Raw genomic sequence first — 21,914 nt, 5'->3', positions numbered from 1 at the left:
TCAATAGGGGTCATCTGCCAGTCATGATCAATGTACCTAAGAGGTTTCATGAACCTAGGCGTAAGCGTTCTTGAGTTATCATCCAGAAACCATCTGTTGGGAACGGAGACACCACAACACCAGTACATAATATAATCTGCAAATGTGGTCCTAAACTGCATCCAAGAACGAGTCACTGTGACCTTGACCTTTGACCTAGTGACCTCAAAATCAATAGGGGTTATCAGCCAGTCATGATCAATGTACCTATGAAGTTTCATGATCCTAGGCGTAAGTGTTCTTGAGAAATTATCCGGAAAACCATCTCGTGGACGGAAGGACGGACGGACCGACATGTGCAAAACAATATACCCCCTCTTCTTCGAAGGGGGAGCATAAATATATATGGTACTTTGAAAATGCGGTAAGTTAATACATAAAAAATAAGTATTTCCTTACTCATAAACGAGAGCTGTGTTTGCAAAACACAATGCCCCCTACTGCGTTTTGAAGCCGCACAGCAGTTATTTTAGAAAAAAAATGACCTTGAAGGATGACCTTGATCTTTCACCACTCAAAATGTGCAGCTCAATGAGATACACATGCATGACAAATATCAAGTTGCTTTCTTCAATTTTGCAAAAGTTATGACCACCCTTAAAGTTTTGGGACAGACACACACATATAATGACAGACAGACAGAAAGGCCAAAAACAATATACCACAGATCATTCGATCCAAGGGCATAACAAACAAAGCAATTAACACTTATAATGCAATTGTGCAAAGATTAAATCGGAAGAAAATGTAAGTATTGGATGCCATCCATGGTTTTCATGTGCATGTATTTGTTTTTGTAAGCCTTAACTTGTATATGTATTTTTTTTAAGTTTTGTTTACAGAAATTCAATTTAAGAATCGTCAAGTTGACTTCACTTCAGTAGAAATATAAAATAATTCTAACAAGAGTTTTGTCACAAACATTGCAATGTGAGGATTACTGGGGATGAGATGATGACATTTCAATTTCAGCAACCTCTGTGAAAAGGGGGTTTAATGCAAAGGCTAATCAGGGACAACACTTAACACCTTAACTGGATTTTTGCTAAGAAAATACTTTCTTCAAAGAGAAAATGTCATAAAAGCGGAGATTGTTGTCGCTGATAAGCCTGTGTTGACTGAGGTCATTTATTTGCTAAAAAGATCATAACTAGTTTGCTCAATAAACTTGCAACATTTCATACAGACAAACCATCAGACCAGATGTCTTTAAATTACCTGAGACTCAAACTTGTTTTGCTAGGGCATAATAATCTAATAGAATTTAGGACGTATGATGTAACCAGCAATTTTGAACCCTTTACCACTTAGATACATATTTTCATACATTTTTAGTCCCTATGAAAGTATAATTTAAATACAGACCTTTCTTACTCCATTCAAGTTTTAAAGGCTACATTTCCAATCCTTAAATACTGATGAGCAGCAAACAGCATAAAACCAGAACAGACTGCGAGTTACTTGCAGGCTGTTCTGGTTTTATGCTGGTTGCAAAAGCCATTTTCACTTTGCTGCTTTTGGGGAAAGGGTTAACTCACCCTTACCTATAATATGTGCCAAGCCAGTTAAGTGGTCCATACAGCTGTATTATGTACGTTCCAAACAGCACGTAATCACCCACAGTGAGGTGTAACCCGTTAAGGCTATGAACCACTGCCCAAGCACACAGCAGCGAACCAGCAAGCACACCTGAAGTTATCACGATGTTCTGTGCCGAGTTGAGGAGGTTGAGAGATGCTGTTGACTTCCACTCTGCTTTCTGTTCAGCCGCAAGCGGGAAAACATTTAGAATCATCAAGTAACAAGATTTTTTGTTAATAAAGTGCATGAAACTTATTTCCCACTTTATATAGTACGACCATAAGAAAATAAGGTCAATGGCATAGGGAATTACTACTGCAATTATTTAGAAACAAAAAAAAAATAATCTGTATTAAATTCTCTCTAGTGCAGATATATTACGATTGGATGTTTTTATGCTGAGCATTTTAACTTGCTAATTGAGAGGTTAAGATGCATAAGATTGTAAAAGCAACTGCTTAAATAATTTTTATATAACCACTTATAAAATAAAATTCAATCAAACACAGAAATCAACAAATATCCTCTACATTTATCTGTTTAATGAAGATTTGAAGTTAATTTCAACTTCACTTTGTGCTAAGGACAATAGAACAATATGATTTTGCTATGACCATACAGCAGTTGTCTTTTGCAATAGTCGGATTGTTTTAGCAAAAACATGTTCAATCTACAAATGTTCTTTGTGATGCTGACAAGCAACTCAAATAAAGATTTTTAACTTAAAATATAAAGTGTTAACTTTAACAAAATTGTAACTCGTTTTTGCAAGTTTAAAATGTGGTCATTACTGCACAGATCAAACGCTGATATGAGAAACTACCAATAAATAATAAGTTGAGATTTACTGCAAACAATACTTCATTGCAAATGATAGTATAGACTTGGGTAAACAGTAAAAAAGGTTGAGCAACAGGAAAGTTACATTTTTTTAGGCCTTATACCTGTATCATAACAGGTGTATTATGCAACAAGTGTACCATGCAATATACTACATGTTATAATGTACAACTGCTATTTCCCACATAGTATTTACCTGGTAGTTTATAATTGCTTTGTTGTATCGGTCAATCTCAAACTCTGAAGCTCCATAATATTTTACCTAAAGGCAACAACAATATCAGGAAATCATTACAAATAACTATCAACTTCAAGGGTAAAGTACAATATTCTTATGATTTCAGTATTTTACTAGACATTATTATTTATTTTTAAATTATATATTTCACAAAACCTCAAATATTACTGTTGATTAAAAAAAAAACTTACTTTTTTTTGCATTTCGAAACATGAATATGCCTGTAAGAAATATATACAATAATTTCAAACATACATTATTTTTATTATTTTTTTCATTTTTTTAATTCATTTAAATGTGTAATCACATGTGCATTTTTCTGAAATGTGTATATTCATTTTCTTTGTAACAATTTCTGATCACACTTATAGCCAGAAAAATGTACATACTGTTTCAAAGTTCAGGAGTGAGTCCACAGCCTTTGCATTTGTTTCATTGTCCAAAGTATTCATATCACGTCGGTACTTGGTCCTCCATTCCGTGATGAATATGGTAACAGCTACAAAGGATACATCATAATACCTTGCCCCAAAAATATTTTTTTAACATGCCATATAAAAACTTAAAGTATTTAAAAACACCTACTTTCGTTTTCTTTGTGAGTATGTAGCCAGTAAATAATACAAGAGGGCCATGATGGCCCTGAATCACTCACCTGACTAACCAAATACAATCCCAATCCAGATTTCATTAAGATAAACATTCTGACCAAATTTCATAAAGATTAGATGAAAACTGTGACCTCTATTGTCTACACAAGGTTTTTCTATTATTTGACCAAGTAACCTAGTTTTTGACCCCAGGTGACCCAAATACAATTCCAACCCGGATTTCATCAAGATAAACATTCTGATCAAATTTTATAAAGATTGGATGAAAACTGTGACCTCTATTGTCTACACAAGGTTTTTCTATTATATTACCTAGTGACCTAGTTTTTGACCCCAGATGACCCAAATACAATCCAAACCCAGATTTCATCAAGATAAACATTCTGACCAAATTTCATAAACATTGGATAAAAACTGTGACCTCTACTGTCTACACAAACAAATTATTGATGATTTATCGATTATTTGACCTAGTGACCTAGTTTTTGATCCCAGATGACCCAAATACATTCCCAACCCAGATTTCATCATGATAAATATTCTGACCAAATTCCATAAAGATTGGATGAAAACTGCGACCTCTATTGTCTACACAAGGTTTTTCTATTGTTTGACCTAGTTTTTGACCTAGTGACCTAGTTTTTGACCCCAGATGACCCAAATACAATCCCAACCCAGATTTTATAAAGAGTAACAATCTGACCAAATTTCTTAAAGATTGGATGAAAACTGTGACCTCTACTGTCTACACACGTTTTTTTTATTGTTTGACCTAGTTTTTGACCTAGTGACCTAGTTTTCGACCCCAGATGACCCTACTATCCCAACCCAGATTTCAACAAGATAATCATTCTGACCAAATTTCATAAGGATTGGATGAAAACTGTGACCTCTAATGTCTACACAAGGTTTTTCTATTATGTGACCTTGTTTTTTACCTAGTGACCTAATTTTTGACCCAAGATGACCCAAATGCAATCCCAACCCAGATTTCATCAAGATAAACATTCTGACCAAATTTCATAAAGATTGAATGAAAACCTTGACCTCTATTGTCTACACAAGATTTGTCTATTATTTGACCAATTATGTGACCTTGTTTTTTACCTAGTGACCTAGTTTTTGACCCAAGATGACCCAAATGCAATCCCAACCCAGATTTCATCAAGATAAACATTCTGACCAAATTTCATAAAGATTGGATGAAAACCTCGACCTCTATTGTCTACACAAGATTTTTCTATTATTTGACCAATTATGTGACCTTGTTTTTTACCTAGTGACCTAGTTTTTGACCCAAGATGACCCAAATACAATCCCAACCCAGATTTCATCAAGATGAACATTCTGACCAAATTTCATAAAGATTGGATGAAAACTGTGACCTCTACTGTCTACAAAAACAAATTGTCGACGGACGCACGCACACACGCACGCACACACGCTGGACATCACACGGTCACATAAGCTCACCATGTCACTTTGTGACAGGTGAGCTAAAAAAATTTAACGTTTTTTTTATTCTGCTGAAGTATCAAAATATGCTTCAAATCTTACTGAATACAAAACTTGATTTCCCTTAAGATATATTGCACATCAAATTCTCACTTTAATATGATCAAGGTTAAGAGTTTCCTATGTGGTTATGTGGATTTTAGCCCTGGCTGTTGGAGAAGAGAGATTGTATGAGAAATGCAGCTGACTTACCAAGGTATGCGGCCATAGCTACGAACACGACCAGCCCAAATATGTAGTTGAAGACAGTGACAAAGTAGATCACTGCAATTATTATGTCAACTATAGTTGGCATGATCTGGAACACCACATAGCTGAAAAAACAAGACAAGAAAATAGTTGAGTGTGAAACTAAGAGATCCGCATCATGCAAAAAAGGGTCTAATGCCATATGCAAGCAGTGAAGCTCCTGACAAGTCCATTTTCACAGTCTGGTAAAAGCTTCCCTGTCCACTACTGAGATCACAGAACCTTGTGTGATTTTGTAGCCGACGGCGTCACTCCTGACCAGACTCCATTGGTTCAGGATTGTCTGCGAAAACGTGTACTGTATATGGCATATGACACATTTAAGCATGACGCGGGTCAAATATCGTTGATCATTTACATTTCGTAACCTCAGTCATTTTTAATTAATTCCGATTCAATTAATTAAATGAAACGTTTCATACACAGGTTAAGTTTGAATGGTCTAAATCTTGCTTCAGGAATGATGAAAACAAAAGGGTCACATTCAAAGAAGGTTAATGAATTTTGGACCATTGACAGTATCTGTCGAGACTGGAAATTAACATTTTGAATGCACTGGCCCAAACAAAAGTATTACTGTTATTTAAACCGAAAAAAAAGTCTGAAATTATATTACTCTTGTACACATCCTAGTTAACTTAGTACGGGACTTAATCTGACGTAAGGGGCCCAGAGGACAGGTTTAAAAACTTCATGCTTTGCAAGCAGTTTCAAGTAATCAGCCCAGTTTGATTCTCCTTTATGTTCAGTGTTGTGCTGTATGTCTTGTATTGGCATTAATTCCATTTTCTCAAAAAATAGACAAGTGGTAAGTAACAAGAATTTCTCTTCTGACAATGGAGCTTCAATTTCCCATTATTAAACATAATCAACAAGACTATTGCCGAGCAATACAAGTCCCCATAGCAACCAAAAGTCTTGACGTAGGAACAAAACGAAATGACGTGCATAATCTCCATATTGCCATCTATCCATGTTTGAAGTTTCATGAACAAATTTGAAGAACTTTTAAAGTTATCGCAGGATCCACCATTATTAGCAATGTTTCTAGTCTATTTGTTGCCATAGCAACCAGAATTCTTGACATAGGAACAAAATGTAATGAAGTGCATAATCTCTATATTGCCATCTGTCCATATTTCAAGTTTCATAAAAAAATATGAAGAACTTTTTAAGTTATTGCAGGATCCTGAAAAGTGTGACAGACTGACAGACAGCGCAAACTATAGGGGACAATCAAATTAGCTTCTCATATACAACAAGAGATTGCCAAGCAATATTGTCCCCTACTGGTGAAACTCAACAATTGTCAGAATATTTTTTTTTATTATTATTTTTATATTTGTTGCCATAGCAACCAGAATTCTTGACGTAGGAACAAAATGAAATTACATGCATTATCTCCATATTGCCATCTATCCATGTTTCAAGTTTCATGAAAAAATATGAAGAACTTTTTAAGTTATCGCAGGATCCAGAAAAGTGTGACAGACAGACTGACTGACTGACAGACGGAGTGCAAACCATAAGTCCCCTCCGTTTTCACCAGTAGGGGATAACAATGTTGGGTACTGGAAGCTGATTCACTTCAATATGTGAGAGGCAGGCACTGATGTTTTTACTTGAGCAAGTTATTCAAACTGTTGGTTCCACGGTCCACTACCCTGAGAACTTCTCCAGTCTTCCTTTTCAGGTGCCAGCCCAGAGAAAGGCTGAAACACAAAACAACTGTTGAGAGTGAAACTATTGGAGACACGACAAGTCAAAATGGGCCTTAAGACATATCAATATGTCGATGCTCCAGATATGTTCCTGCATGCCTATACTCTGATGAGAAGTCATGATGTCTGCTCATGAGACAACCAAACCTTGCGTGACTTTAGAGCGGACAGGGTAGCTACTGGTGACTTTAGATCAGACAGGGTAGCTACTGGTGACTTAATAGCAGAAAGGGTAGCTACTGGTGACTTAATAGCAGAAAGGGTAGCTACTGGTGACTTAATAGCAGAAAGGGTAGCTACATGTACTGGTGACTTTAGAGCTGATAGGGTAGTTACTGGTGACTTTATAGAGGACAGGGTAGCTACTGGTGACTTTAGAGCAGACAGGGTAGCAACTGGTGACTTTATAGAGGACAGGGTAGCTACTGGTGATTTTATAGAGGACAGGGTAGCTACTGGTGACTTAATAGCAGAAAGGGTAGCTACTGGTGTTTTATAGAGGACAGGGTAGCTACTGGTGACTTTATAGCAGACAGGGTAGCTACTGGTGACTTTATAGCGGACAGGGTAGCTACTGGTGACTTTATAGCGAACAGTGTAGCTACTGGTGACTTTATAGCGGACAGGGTAGCTACTTGTGACTTTATAGCAGACAGGGCAGCTACTGGTGACTTTATAGCGGACAGGGTAGCTACTGGTAACTTTAGAGCTGACAGGGTAGCTACTGGTGACTTTAGAGAAGACAGGGTAGCTATTGGTGACTTTATAGCGGACAGGGTAGCAACTGGTGACTTAAGAGCGGACAGGGTAGCTACTGGTGACTTTATAGCTGACAGGGTAGCTACTGGTGACTTTATAGCGGACAGGATAGCTACTGGTGACTTTATAGCAGACAGGGCAGCTACTGGTGACTTTATAGGGGACAGGGTAGCTACTTGTGACTTTATAGCAGACAGGGCAGCTACTGGTGACTTTATAGCGGACAGGGTAGCTACTGGTAACTTTAGAGCTGACAGGGTAGCTACTGGTGACTTTAGAGCAGACAGGGTAGCTATTGGTGACTTTATAGCGGACAGGGTAGCAACTGGTGACTTAAGAGCGGACAGGGTAGCTACTGGTGACTTTATAGCTGACAGGGTAGCTACTGGTGACTTTATAGCGGACAGGATAGCTACTGGTGACTTTATAGCAGACAGGGCAGCTACTGGTGACTTTATAGGGGACAGGGTAGCTACTTGTGACTTAATAGTGGACAGGGTAGCTACTGGTGACTTTATGGCCGACAGGGTAGCTACTGGTGACTTAAGAGCAGACAGGGTAGCTACAGGTGACTTTATAGCGGACAGGGTAGCTACAGGTGACATTAGAGCAGACAGGGTAGCTAATGGTGACTTTATAGCAGACAGGGTAGCTACTGGTGACTTTATAGCGGACAGGGTAGCTACTGGTGATGATAGAGCAGACAGGGTAGCTACTGGTGACTTTATAGCGGACAGGGCAGCTACTGGTGACTTTATAGCGGACAGGGCAGCTACTGGTGACTTTATAGCGGACAGGGTAGCTACTGGTAACTTTAGAGCTGACAGGGTAGCTACTGGTGACTTTAGAGAAGACAGGGTAGCTACTGGTGACTTTAGAGCAGACAGGGTAGCTACTGGTGACTTTAGAGAAGACAGGGTAGCTACTGGTGACTTTATAGCGGACAGGGTAGCTACTGGTGATGTTAGAGCAGACAGGGTAGCTACTGGTGACTTTATAGCGGACAGGGTAGCTACTTGTGACTTTATAGCGGACAGGGCAGCTACTGGTGACTTTATAGCGGACAGGGTAGCTACTGGTAACTTTAGAGCTGACAGGGTAGCTACTGGTGACTTTAGAGAAGACAGGGTAGCTACTGGTGACTTTAGAGCAGACAGGGTAGCTATTGGTGACTTTATAGCGGACAGGGTAGCTACTGGTGATTTAAAAGCGGACAGGGTAGCTACTGGTGACTTTATATCTGACAGGGTAGCTACTGGTGACTTTATAGCGGACAGGGTAGCTACTGGTGACTTTATAGCAAACAGGGTAGCTACTGGTGACTTTATAGGGGACAGGGTAGCTACTTGTGACTTTATAGTGGACAGGGTAGCTACTGGTGACTTTATGGCCGACAGGGTAGCTACTGGTGACTTAAGAGCAGACAGGGTAGCTACAAGTGACTTTATAGCGGACAGGGTAGCTACAGGTGACATTAGAGCAGACAGGGTAGCTAATGGTGACTTTATAGCGGACAGGGTAGCTACTGGTGACTTTATAGCGGACAGGGTAGCTACTGGTGATGTTAGAGCAGACAGGGTAGCTACTGGTGACTTTATAGCAGACAGTTTCGCTACTGGTGACTTTATAGCAGACAGCATAGCTACTGGTGACTTTAGAGCAGACAGGGTAGCAACTGGTGACTTTATAGCTGACAGGGTAGCTACTGGTGACTTTATAGCGGACAGGGTAGCTACTGGTGACTTTATAGCGGACAAGGTAGCTACTGGTGATTTAAGAGCAGACAGGGTAGCTACTGGTGATTTTATAGCGGACAGGGTAGCTACTGGTGACTTTAGAGAAGACAGGGTAGCTACTGGTGACTTTAGAGCAGACAGGGTAGCTACTGGTGACTTTAGAGCAGACAGGGTAGCATGTGGTGACTTTAGAGCGGACAGGGTAGCTACTGGTGACTTTAAAGCAGACAGGGTAGCTACTGGTGGCTTTATGGCGGACAGGGAAGCTACTGGTGACTTTATAGCGGACAGGGTAGCTACATGTACTGTTGACTTTAGAGCAGACAGGGTAGCTACTGGTGACTTTATATTGGACAGGGTAGCTATTGGTGACTTTATAGCGGACAGGGTAGCATCTGGTGACTTTAGAGCGGACAGGGTAGCTACTTGTGACTTTAAAGCAGACAGGGTAGCTACTGGTGGCTTTATAGCGGACAAGGAAGCTACTGGTGACTTTATAGCGGAAAGGGTAGCTACATGTACTGGTGACTTTAGAGCAGACAGGGTAGCTACTGGTGACTTTATAGTGGACAGGGTAGCTACTGGTGACTTTGTAGCGGACAGGGTAGCTTCTGGTGACTTTATAACCGACAGGGTAGCTACTGGTGACTTTATAGCAGACAGGGTAGCTACTGGTGACTTTATAGTGGACAGGGTAGCTACTGGTGACTTTATAACCGACAGGGTAGCTACTGGTGACTTTATAGTCGACAGGGTAGCTACTGGTGACTTAAGAGCAGACAGGGTAGCTACTGGTGACTTTATAGTGGACATGGTAGCTACTGGTGACTTTATAGAGGACAGGGTAGCTACTGGTGACTTTATAGCGGACAGGGTAGCTACTGGTGACTTTATAGAGGACACGGTAGCTACTGGTGACTTTATAGCGGACAGGGTAGCTACTGGTGACTTTATAGCGGACAGGGTAGCTACTGGTGACTTTATAGCTGACAGGGTAGCTACTGGTGACTTTATAGCTGACAGGGTAGCTACTGGTGACTTTATAGCCGACAGGGTAGCTTGGTGACTTTATAGCGGACAGGGTAGCTACTGGTGACTTTATAGCGGACAGGGTAGCTACTGGTGACTTTATAGCGGACAGGGTAGCTACTGGTGACTTTATAGCTGATAGGGTAGCTATTGGTGACTTTATAGCGGACAGGGTAGCTACTGGTGACTTTATAGCGGACAGGGTAGCTACTGGTGACTTTATAGCGGACAGGGTAGCTACTGGGGACTTTATGGCGGACAGGGTAGCTACCTACCAGGCTATCGGAATACTCATTTTCTCATGACACTGATCATTGTATTTGAAATAGAGCTATTACGCCTATAAAATAGTTTTACGGAATGGTCCGTTGAGAATTTCTATTTCATAGGTCTATATATCCCCTGTTCTCTGCATTTCTATGGGTCTTTCTCAAATTCTGTGGGAAAAATTATCTGCCTGTATTCACCAAACTGTTCTCAGACAATTACTATTCAATCTAAAACATGATTCTCTTGTTGCAAATTTCACAATTAATTGTTTTTAATAAGGAGTGCTGGATGAATACCATAAATGAATTAAAGGCACAATTCTAAGCATAATAAAGCTATCTTAGAGTAAGAACGTTGTCCTTCTTATCTACTTTTATGTAAATCTATTTTTTAAGATGATTGCATCAAGTCTTAGGTTTTTGAAACATTCTCCACTCTGTTTGGTAAGTAGAGCAAGTACTTAGTGTTAAGATATATGTTCTCTTTAGTTGTACATGTAAAATAAATTGGTAAATACATACAAAGACATTTTTTCTGATTAAAAATTGATAAACAATTAACAACCACAAGATTTTTATTGAAAGCAAACATGACTATTATAATAGTTCTTTTAAAGGCTCATGTATTAAACTTATGATCTCTATCAGTAATTTTGTATTTGAACAAATAGTCACTTTTGGTCTATTCCTTATATTAGAAAGATTTCAGCAAAACATTTTGATACTTTCCTGCATGGATTTCAAATGTAATGGGACAGAGCTTTACTTGGTAAGTGTTCTTTTAACATGTAAAAAAAACAGAAAATAAATATCTTCATACTTGTGCAGGTGTCCAAACAGTTTCACTTGAATCCTTCTAGTTGTGTACTGCTGGACAGGAATCCACAGGAAAGTCTGCATGTTGCTCAGGAATCCAGAGCCACCTAGGAGAAAAAAAATTGTTTGAAAGTCTGCATGTTGCTCAGGAATCCAGAGAACAAAAATTGTGTTTATTTTTGTGGATTTTTCGCTGTTTTATGAATATTTTCGTCATATTAAGGCTGTCAGTTAATTTACACACTTATTTTTAGTGCATCCTGAGCCACTTGAGAAAAAACTTATTTGAAACTGTGAACAGTCCAATATTATATATATAGAGAATAACAGGTTACTGACTGACATTTTTGTAATATATCAGGCAAGGCTTAGAATCACATAACAGAGAGGCTTTCTGAGCGGTTATTTTATTCGTGCCGAGCCTGATATAATTAAAAAATCGCTTAAAAGCTGCAGTTTTAGTGGGAAAGAATATGACTTTTGTCGTTTTCCATGTTAATAATGACGTCATGAGCACGCGCCTTGAATATTTGTAAAAAAAAATATTTTTGCAGTTTGTGTTGCATTTTGTGTTTAAAATATATTACATCTTGGTATCAAATTGTTTGTTTTGTTGAATCTGATTTGATTTTACTAAAAATTATCATTTTATAGTTGATTCCTAAAAATATGTCCATCCTCCACACATGACTAATATAAGAACTTCCTGTTGACCACGATATAAAAAAATTAAGCAGGCAGCGTTATATCAGGCAGATATCAATGCGGTGGTATGATAAAATATATAAAATAACTTCATGCCATTTGAACCAATTCAACTTGGCAGACATTCAAAAGTAATATCCATCAAAACATATCAAAACAAGGTTTATGCATGAACCCAAATTTCGAAATTTTATCTGTATATTAAATTGACCATGGTTGTAGTTCTGACAAACTCATCTCTACCATGGCATAATTCTGAAGCAGAAGGCATTTTTTGTGCTGTTTTTGAACATTGTGAAATATTTAATTCATTTAGAAACATTTTTCAAACCAAAAGCTGACCAGCTGAACCTTTTCAATATATAATAGTAGCAATGAAAACTCCATTCCATTCTTACCTAATGGTATCACGTTAAAACGTTTAAATGGTCACGTTTCGTGTTTTGCTCAAAAACGTTTACCACGACAGTCAATATTGGGGTGCAAATAACATAGCCGACAAAGTATATTGATAACGAACTGCACAATCCGGGTACTCGCAGTTAATCCGGGCTAGCTAATTCGGCAGTAATTTATTTATGATTGGTTACCGGATGGCACAGACATGAACGGAAACTATCGGAAAATCTTCGCTACTTTCCCAAAATCTAACAACTTGGCAAGGGAACAGTGCATATGCCGCCATCTTGAAATATTTTAGTCCTTGATTAGCAAACTAAAACACTACGGTAGCATGTTGAAAAGCAATATTTTAATCAAATTATATATTAATTACATATTTGCTAGTTAACTGGTTTTTCATTATTTTGTTTTTTTGGAGGGGGGAGGGGAATATATACGCACATTGTATTTCATGTGCAAAATACATGCATTGTTTGGAGTTTCGTTTTCGGAAACAGTATTATTCATCGATTTTACAATATGTTCGATGTTCTTGAAATTGTTTTTATAGAATGACGAATACACATGTGGAAATACGGATGGTCTGTTTGATAATATTTTATGATTTTAATATGACGTCATTGCGCGAATGGGATATGCACTGAATATTACTTCTGGAAATAATTAATATATTAAGTTTGGAAATATGATGTTACTGAGACTTTTTAAACTGACATAGGGATACTGTTTAAACGGTATCGTTTCGTTTATTTAATTTCTTTTAAACGTTTAGAAAAATCTGTAAACGTGATACCCTTATTCTTACCTCCACTGCTTCCTTTAAAGAATAGCAGCAAGCAGTAGACACAGATGAAATCCCAGCGGACTACCAGACTCTTGTTAACATCAACATTGTCGTCTGCTGACCGGTCAGATGTTAAACTGTTCACTGCAAAGACCAGACACAACATGAAACAATAAACATGGCAATTCAATGAAACCAGGTTTTAAATTTTAAATTATTAATTTAATTTAAATAATAGTGCAATTCCAAGTAAAGGTTGTATGTAACAGTAAGCTTCATACCTACACAATTTAAATCTAAGATAACTCCATCTAACTCAACATATTGAGCAGAAAACAGCTTTTTTCTTTTTGAAGTCCTCATGATCTTAATCGCTAATCCACCTAGATCAAAATGCATTCTTAACTAATTTAGATCTACATGTAAGCTGCCAACAAAGAAAATGCCAGAAAAATACCCACTACAGACAGAATCTACTCAGTACTGAGAGGTAACAGTTTTCTTTATTTACACACAGTGAACTTGATCTTGACCTAACTGGTCAAATATGGAATCCCAAGTTTTCATGCCAGCTACCAACTCAGAACTTAAGCACAATTTCTCCAGCTCAAGTTATAGAGCAGAAACCCTGTTTTGTATATCTTAGTAACAGCGACATTGACATTAATACTGCTGGCCAGTAATGAACCTCCATACTAGGTCTGTGTATAAGAAACCAACAAACAAAATTACAGTGCAATACACTTACTAAAGTTATAAACCCAAAACCATTTTATTACCAATGTCAATGACCTTGATCTCACTAGACAGAAATGCAATATAGGTCTCATGCAATTAAATTAAGCTCCCTAAACATTACATTTTAGTGCGACACCTCCAACTTAAGTTTTGAGCATAAGTTATTTTTCTTATTTAAGTAGAAACTTGACCTTTACCTGACAATCCCCAAGTACAATGATGAATCATAACAAAGCCTCCTTGTAAGCAAGCTTGCTGTATACTAAGTTTTGTTGAGATTGGCGAATGCAAACTAAAGCTATTGACCAGAAACCAACTCTTTGCTGCTTTTCTTATTTTAGTTTACCTTGATCATGACAATACTCATCCCAAATAAAATCTCTATGTCTCCATTTCAGCCTGCTATATGCACAGTTTCTATTTATTGTTCCATGTTCAGGGAAGAGCTTTCCAACTCGAAAACTTGATACATACCAATATTCTTGTTATAGATAGGCACCAGCAATGTTAGGCCCCGCCCTGCGGCAAGAAGTACCAGACACGCAACGACGATCCATTGACGCCAGCAGCTTCCTTTCGGCCACACATATGGCATCATCATCTTCAGTTTCACAAACACATTGCTCCATGTTGACTCAGCCTTCTTCCCACCCGTGCTAGCTTTCTGGATGACAAATAAGCTGCGTCATGGGAACATAGGTCTTACAACCAGCGATTTTTTTCCCACTTTATAAAGTACCAGAAAACCGCACTTTCCGAATGAGAAAAAAACTACAAATTTTCCAATTGCTGTCAAAAATTTCAAATAGAAGGTTTCTAAAATAAATATTTATTTTTTAAAATTAAGTGCAACATTTTGTTAGTTTCCCTATGCAGCTCTATGGCTTGAACCTAAGTAAATATAGTATTGACAACTTGACAACAATTAGTTATCATTTTTAAAGTATTTGGGAGCAAAAAATCAAATACACCAATTTCCCTATATGAAGACTTAACAAAGCAAATTTTCCCAATGTCAGGTTTTTTTGCGCACAATTTTCCCAATTGGGCTGGTTCAGGTACTTTTCCCAATTGGGCAAAAAAATTGCTGTATGGCATATGCGGCTATTATTGATCAAGACCAGCCTGTGTGTCCACACAGTCTGGTATGGTCATTAGCTCAACTGTCCACTATAACGTCATGCAAGGTTTCATGGTCTTATCAGCCAGCGATTTTCCTTGTCCAATTGGGAAAAGTACCCGTACCGGTCCAATTGGGAAAAATCGAGTCGTGAAAACATCAAAATTGGGAAAAATCGAGTCGTGAAAACCTCAAATTGGGAAATTGGTGTATTTGATTATTTGCTCCCAAATACTTTAAAATTGATAACCAAGTGTTTTCAAGCTGTTAATATTATATAAACCTAGGTTCAAGCTATAGAGCTGCAAAGGGAAACTAACTAAATGTTGCTTAAAAAAAAAAAAAAAAAAAAAAAAAATTTTTTTTTTTTTTTTTTTTTTTTTTTTTACCTTTAATTGGGAATTTAAGGACAGCAATTGGGAAATTTGTATTTTTTTCGTAATTGGGAAAGTGCCGTTTACCGGTACTTAATAAAGAAGGAGGAAAATCGCTGTCAGCAGACAGGGAAACTTATGGCAACTAAGCAAGACTGAGCAAATGCAAAAGGCTGACCATGGATATCTCTTACAGCATACAGCATATATCCAATTTTTGAAGGAACCAGCTCAAATCCCATAAACTGTGTAACATAGAATAAGCAAAGTTCAGTGATTGTGTTACATTACTACTATTTGGAAAATTAATATATAAGAAATATGAATGCATTTGCAATAAAAAAACTTCAATATTAATTTTTATGTTGAAAAAGATTGTTTTAAATATGAAAATCTTGATTTTCAATAACACTTTTATGGTACCTTGTCTTTCGTTTCTTCCCTGCTGTCAATCAGTGCCTTGTACCTATTGTTGGGAAGGCCTGGTGCTTTAAACCCCAGAACAAACAGAGCTCCAGTGGACAGGTATCGAATCAGCCACAATGCAAATTCTCCATAATCCTCTGCTCTGAAATTATAAGTATGAAACCCGAGATAAATGAGTGTAAACATTTCTATATCAGTGATTAACACTGCAATGAAGAATGAGTTCCAATGTTGTAGTTCTGTTGTGTAGAAGCTTACCCAAGAGACTGTTGTCTTAAAGTAGCGCACCCATAATTGGCACCTTTCCAAATATAATCTAATGTATTTTTTTCTTTATCAGCATCATTTCACTGAACTACATGCAAAATTTTAGGTAGGCTTTCCGTGCTTTTTAAAAACAAGATCGGTCAAAGGACAGCGCGCTCGACTATTCGAGTGCTTGACAGTATAAAGTAAGCCATCATGGAGAGGGGGGGGGGTATAATGTGGGTGTGTGATCATTTAATAGATGATCTTTCAAAAATAAGGAAAAAATATGGGGTGGGGCATGGTGGATCACCCGGATGGTTTGGGTGGAGTGTATTGTGGTATGTCAGGTAAGTGTTGTTTTGTCAAAGTATGAATCAAATGTGATCATAAATAAAGAAGTTATGGCAATTTAAGCAAAATGCTCAATTATCTAAGTCTAAAAAGGGCCATAATTCTGTCAAAATGCTTGATACAGTTGTCTGCTCTTGTTTATAGATTGGGATCATGTTGGTAAAGAAGTATGCAAAATATGAAAGCAATATGTCAAAGGACATAGAAAATGCAAATCTATGTTAAAGTTTGCGTACCACCTCAAATATTTTCTAAGTATAAAAGCGGCAATAATTCTGTCAAAATGCTTGATACAGTTGTCTGCTCTTGCTTATAGATTGGGGTCATGTTGGTCAAGAAGTATGCAAAATATAAAAGCAATATGTCAAATGACATAGGAAATATTTGGGGTGGTACGCAAACTTTAACATTTGCAGGCTAGCTAACGCTATCGGGAACGCCGACGCCAGGGTGAGTTTGATAGCTCCACTATATATATTTCATATATAATAGTCGAGCTAAAAATATACTGATTTTTTCAAAACCACCCCCACGCTCAGCTTTTGTCCCGTTTATTTGCACCCCTTGGGTATATGAAAGTTCCATAATTCATCCAGATTTCCAAATATGGGCATGCAGTTGGTGTGTACAGATACAGTAAAGATATAAAAGCAATATGTCTAAGAATATATGAAATATTTGGGGTATTACGCAAACTTTAACATAGATTTATCAATAATATGCATATTCTAAGTATAAAAGGGGCAATAATTATGACAAAATGCTTGATAGAGTTGTCTGCTCTTGTTTATAGGTTGGGGTGATGTTGGTAAACAAGTATGCAAAATATAAAAGCAATATGTCAAGGGACAATGAAAATAAATGGGGTAGTACGAAAACTTTAACATTTGCTGCATATTCTAAGTGGAAAAGGGGCCATAATTATGACAAAATGCTTGATAGAGTTGTCGGCTCTTGTTTATAGGTTGGGGTCATGTTGGTGAACAAGTATGCAAAATATGACAGCAATATGTGAAGGGAGAAAGAAAATATTTGGGGTAGTATGAAAACTTAAACATTTGCACGCAGACGCTAACGCTAACGCAGACGCCGGGGTGAGTAGGATAGCTCCACTATATATATTTCATATAAAATAGTCGAGCTAAAAATTGCCATATATTTAACAACAAACATAGCTTATATGCTATATTAAATCAAATTACATTAGAAAAGAAATAAAACGCGTTGCAAAAAGTATGCGTTGTCGGGCAGGATTAGAACCTGCGCGGGAAAATCCCAAAAGATTTTAAGTCTATCGCCTTAACCACTTGGCCACGGCAACTTTACACAGGCTCTTCAATCTTCAAAGATATCGCGGGAAATCATTATGGGTACGCTACCTTAATACTGGCAGTCATGCATCACAAGGAAAAAGAAATGTTTACTTGCCAAAAACAGAGACAGAGCATGAATTCACAATATTTTATCTTTACTATATTTGACAAATATTGTTGCAATTGAAATGTAAAGTATGTTTTACTACTTTCACTATACTGCTGTTAAGCTGATTGTGGTTTCTTATAAGACTTTTAAGGCTTTAGTTACAGATATGAACTGGACTAAGGTTGGACATTTAATATAAAGGTCTTTACAAAATATTAACAGCAAAATTCTCATTTATTTCTACACTTCAAAAGTTCAGACATACTGATGACTCGATCAATTATCATGAATTATTAACAGTTCAAGGATTTATAACTATATCCTCACCCTTTCAAATACCACCAGTACTGATGACTCCACCAGCTAACAAAGGCCAGGTTCTCCCACAGGAAAGAAAGGGTCCAGAAAACCAGAAGTACCAGGCCATGCCTCGAAGAGGAGACAGTCGGAAGCAGCTTCTTACGTTCCAGAGCCAAGATCCTCAAACTTGCAGACCACGCAACCAGAAGGCATAAGAAAATCAAGATATCATACCCCACGACGCCACCTCTTATTTTCATCATATCCGTCATTACAATGTGAGATAATGATTCCATAATCCTTATAACTGTTAGAAATATCTGTAAAACTGAGCCCAGGTTGGTGTTGATGTATTTCTCCTCTAGGCTGGTGGCATATTTGCGGTACATGGAACATTGCAGACAGCCGAAGATTACAATTATTAGGAACAGAACTGAGACAATTATAGTGTCAATCAGACATTGGTTGAGTCCACTGTCAATCCACACTTCGGTCAAATCTGTTCCATTTGAACAGTATGGCAGCATTTTGAAAATCTGAAAAAGACATGAAAAATGTATTGATATAGTGAAATAGTATAGTGTGTCTAACATTAGTTTTTAGTGTTGTCATTGGTCAATATCCCTTATATTTTAGATACTGTTAATTCACACACTCTTTAGAGTTATAATGACAAGATAACCTAATAGTCTGATAACACAGGGTTTGTTTTGGCCCGATTTTATAGCCGAAATTCGGCTATGTTCCCAATCCCAAAAAGTATACTTTTTTCCCAAAATGTGTAAAAAAAATCCAAATTTCCCCAAAATAAAATAAAATATTTTTTTTATAGAAAGAAGTGTCTAATGCGTATTTTATCTCAATTTTAATTCAATTACATCTAACAAAGTATTATATGATTTTGTTCTTTTAATTTGAATGATTATAAAGAGTTATATCAAATTAAGTATTTCCCTAATCAGTGGACTTTTTGTGTGAAAAAAAGGCTACTGAATTTATTTGGGAAATTTCATGAAAATGCCGATAAAATTCCCAATTCCATAGCCATGGGCTATCTTCCCAAAAAGTGGGAACAAAAAACCTGGATAACAAAGCCTTGTACCTTCTGTAATCATAGATCCAAAAACCAAGTCACAACACTAAGCCTCCAGTCCATTCTATATATTCTGGAGTACATGTACTACTTTATGTAATAAATACTGAACCAAAAATACTAGCAAACAAATAGAACGCTAACATTTTGCAAGGAATAAAACATGAAGCTGCTTAGTGTGTGGAAGAAATTATAATTGGAGTTCGTCAAGTAACCAACAGCAATAAGTCAATGGTATTGTACAATTAAAACCATTCGTTCAATGTTAATTTCCAATCCAAGACGACATCTTTTTGTTGATCTTGGAACAACAATAAATGTATTAAAATAAAGAAACGCGACACTTTAAAATGCTTATAAGAATTATAATATATTTATACACTTTAATTTATGATTGTCACTTGAAATAATCACACTTACACACACAAAAAACAACGAAAACTCCAGAATTGAAGCTAACGTTTACAACCACATTGCATTTAACATATATTGGTTTCGCGCTGTATTCACTGCTTATGCAATGGGGAACCAATGAAGGTTAACACCCAGTAAATCTATATCAGAACCTGAAAAATACGGCGAAGTCAACACGTTTGAATACTATTCAACAAATCAAAAAATGAATTAAATAAAAGCGCGTTTTGTTTGTATGACTCACTAATTTTGTTATATCTTTGTAAGCTGCCGCAAACGCAAACATTATTTCCTCAAATACGACATTATTGCTGAATGCAAATCCATGAATGAACTCACTATAATGTTTTACATTATAAATTAGAATGAAGAAGTATTCATTTTAGTAATTGTTCTTTTGAGCACACTTGTAACCACAATGTCGCACACTTGTAACCACAATGTCAATCCGTTTTTTGTATCTGACAGCTAATCTTTCTGTCCCTCGTTCTTGCATTCGTGGACTAGTTATCAAAACTACTGTCTGATATTCTAGGAAATTTGAAGGAAGCCTCCGAAGATACCGCGTTGCTCAACTTTTCCACGTGACATTTGGAATTGAGGATCTTCGGAAACAACACATAGCGTAATAAATTGACTTGCTTGTCGGGCATAATTCTCAGTAGCTACTGGTCGGATATTCAACAAAACTGTATGGAAAACGTTGTACAGCTTCATTAATCTGGAAATTCGCATGTATTGCCAGGCCGTTATGCATACATGATTTCGATTAAAGAAATTCCTAAATCTGTATATATTCCACAATAGATTGTCACCCCTTTTCCACTTAGAATATGCAGCAAATGTTAAAGTTTTCGTACTACTCCATTTATTTTCATTGTCATGATCATTGTCAACTGGGTCGTGCGAGTTTTGTATCGTGTTATTTCTTAAAAGTTGGCCCAGCATTTGTAAAAAATATTTCAAGACATATTCATTTCCAGAAAGGAAATTCATTTCTGCGTTGAATAAGACCGAGATCGTGAAAATCGCTGCACAATTGATGAAGATATGGCTGTTCAAAGCGATGCACCCCGTTTTGGGGTGATTTTGAGTTGCATACCTTGTTATATATATATTTGATAGTGATTTTTTTTCATAAAATTTAATTTTTCATTATAATATGATTATTTATCATTCAAAATGATGTTTTCACTAATTAATATCATAGCCACACGCTAACCACCTGTGCTGTACTCAAGCGTTTACATTTACTTTTAGATGAATTTTAAAGAACATAACCGCTTGAAGTGCTTGAGGTCAATGAAAAAGAATAAACAGGTTTTCCTGCTGCTGCTGATATGCATTTATTATCATTGTTTCCACTGTAGTACCATTTAAACAATGGCGAACACATTTTTTGTGTGTAAATAGATTAGTTCTATTATTTTTTTATTATTACACTAAAAATAATTACGGCACGTAATCAAAATAGGATAAAATTATTATAATATTTAGCTATTATCGAGTATAACAGATAACAAAATAAATACATGTTACGGTCTAAGCGTTAAACACAAATGCTAAATAAGCAATACGCCTACATTTTAAGAAAAAGGGTTACTCGTACACAAAACATAAAATACTTTCAACCAGGTCAATTATCTACGTCATACAAACGTTAATCTATTGCAACAATCAGTGCTAAATTAAGAACATCAGAATATCTTTCAAAGTTCTAGAACATTCTATCTACCAGATAGGTTGGTCAGGACCTGATGTAGTCATAATGAATCGGATAGAGAGTCGCCGATCGAAGAACATAGCTAATTAAGAAAAGTCGCGTTTAAATCTAAGAAACCAAAGTCTCGATCTCAACGTACCCATATACCTTTGTACAGTATTCAAGTATTCAAGAACCGGTCATATCAACATGGTCAGAGTTATAGCGTTACAAACATACTACAAAGCCCGTGCACCTTTGTCTTAATTTTTGTTCACATATTCTTGCATTAAGATTAAAACGTTTCATTTTAGAATCACGCTTACTTGATATTTCAAATTAAATAAATTCATAGTAATTCAAATGTATTTGACCTAGGAATTCTGTATGCACTAACAATAAATAACTTTGAAATTCAACCACTTAGACCA

The 21,914-nt window shown here is 36.8% G+C and overlaps 1 protein-coding gene and 1 non-coding gene across 3 annotated transcripts in view; both read right to left on the bottom strand.

Annotated features, from left to right (window-relative positions):
- Positions 1-19,886, bottom strand: part of LOC127856410 (ATP-binding cassette sub-family B member 6-like) — a 33,726-nt gene extending 13,840 nt beyond the window's left edge. The window contains exons 1-11 of one of the 2 annotated variants that reach the window (XM_052392609.1): positions 19,788-19,886; positions 18,302-18,810; positions 15,950-16,094; positions 14,507-14,696; positions 13,316-13,438; positions 11,408-11,510; positions 6,696-6,785; positions 5,017-5,138; positions 3,088-3,197; positions 2,657-2,722; positions 1,584-1,798 (exon numbers count right to left, since the gene is read on the bottom strand). In XM_052392609.1, coding sequence (XP_052248569.1) covers positions 1,584-1,798; positions 2,657-2,722; positions 3,088-3,197; positions 5,017-5,138; positions 6,696-6,785; positions 11,408-11,510; positions 13,316-13,438; positions 14,507-14,696; positions 15,950-16,094; positions 18,302-18,801 — 1,664 coding nt within the window. In that variant the 5' untranslated portion in view covers positions 18,802-18,810; positions 19,788-19,886. Of the gene's footprint in view, positions 1-1,583; positions 1,799-2,656; positions 2,723-3,087; positions 3,198-5,016; positions 5,139-6,695; positions 6,786-11,407; positions 11,511-13,315; positions 13,439-14,506; positions 14,697-15,949; positions 16,095-18,301; positions 18,811-19,376; positions 19,494-19,787 lie in introns of those variants that run through there. The other variant, XM_052392608.1, reaches the window with a different exon arrangement.
- Trnal-uaa (transfer RNA leucine (anticodon UAA)) lies at positions 17,791-17,873 on the bottom strand. Its single transcript has one exon. It is a non-coding gene; the product is annotated as a tRNA-Leu (tRNA).
- Positions 19,887-21,914: the final 2,028 nt, after the last annotated feature.

The sequence above is a fragment of the Dreissena polymorpha genome, chromosome 13 (assembly GCF_020536995.1).
Source record: "Dreissena polymorpha isolate Duluth1 chromosome 13, UMN_Dpol_1.0, whole genome shotgun sequence".
Classification (NCBI taxonomy): domain Eukaryota; kingdom Metazoa; phylum Mollusca; class Bivalvia; order Myida; family Dreissenidae; genus Dreissena; species Dreissena polymorpha.
The sequence above is the reverse complement of the archived record's forward strand: the minus strand, read 5'-3'. Positions and strand labels throughout refer to the sequence as shown.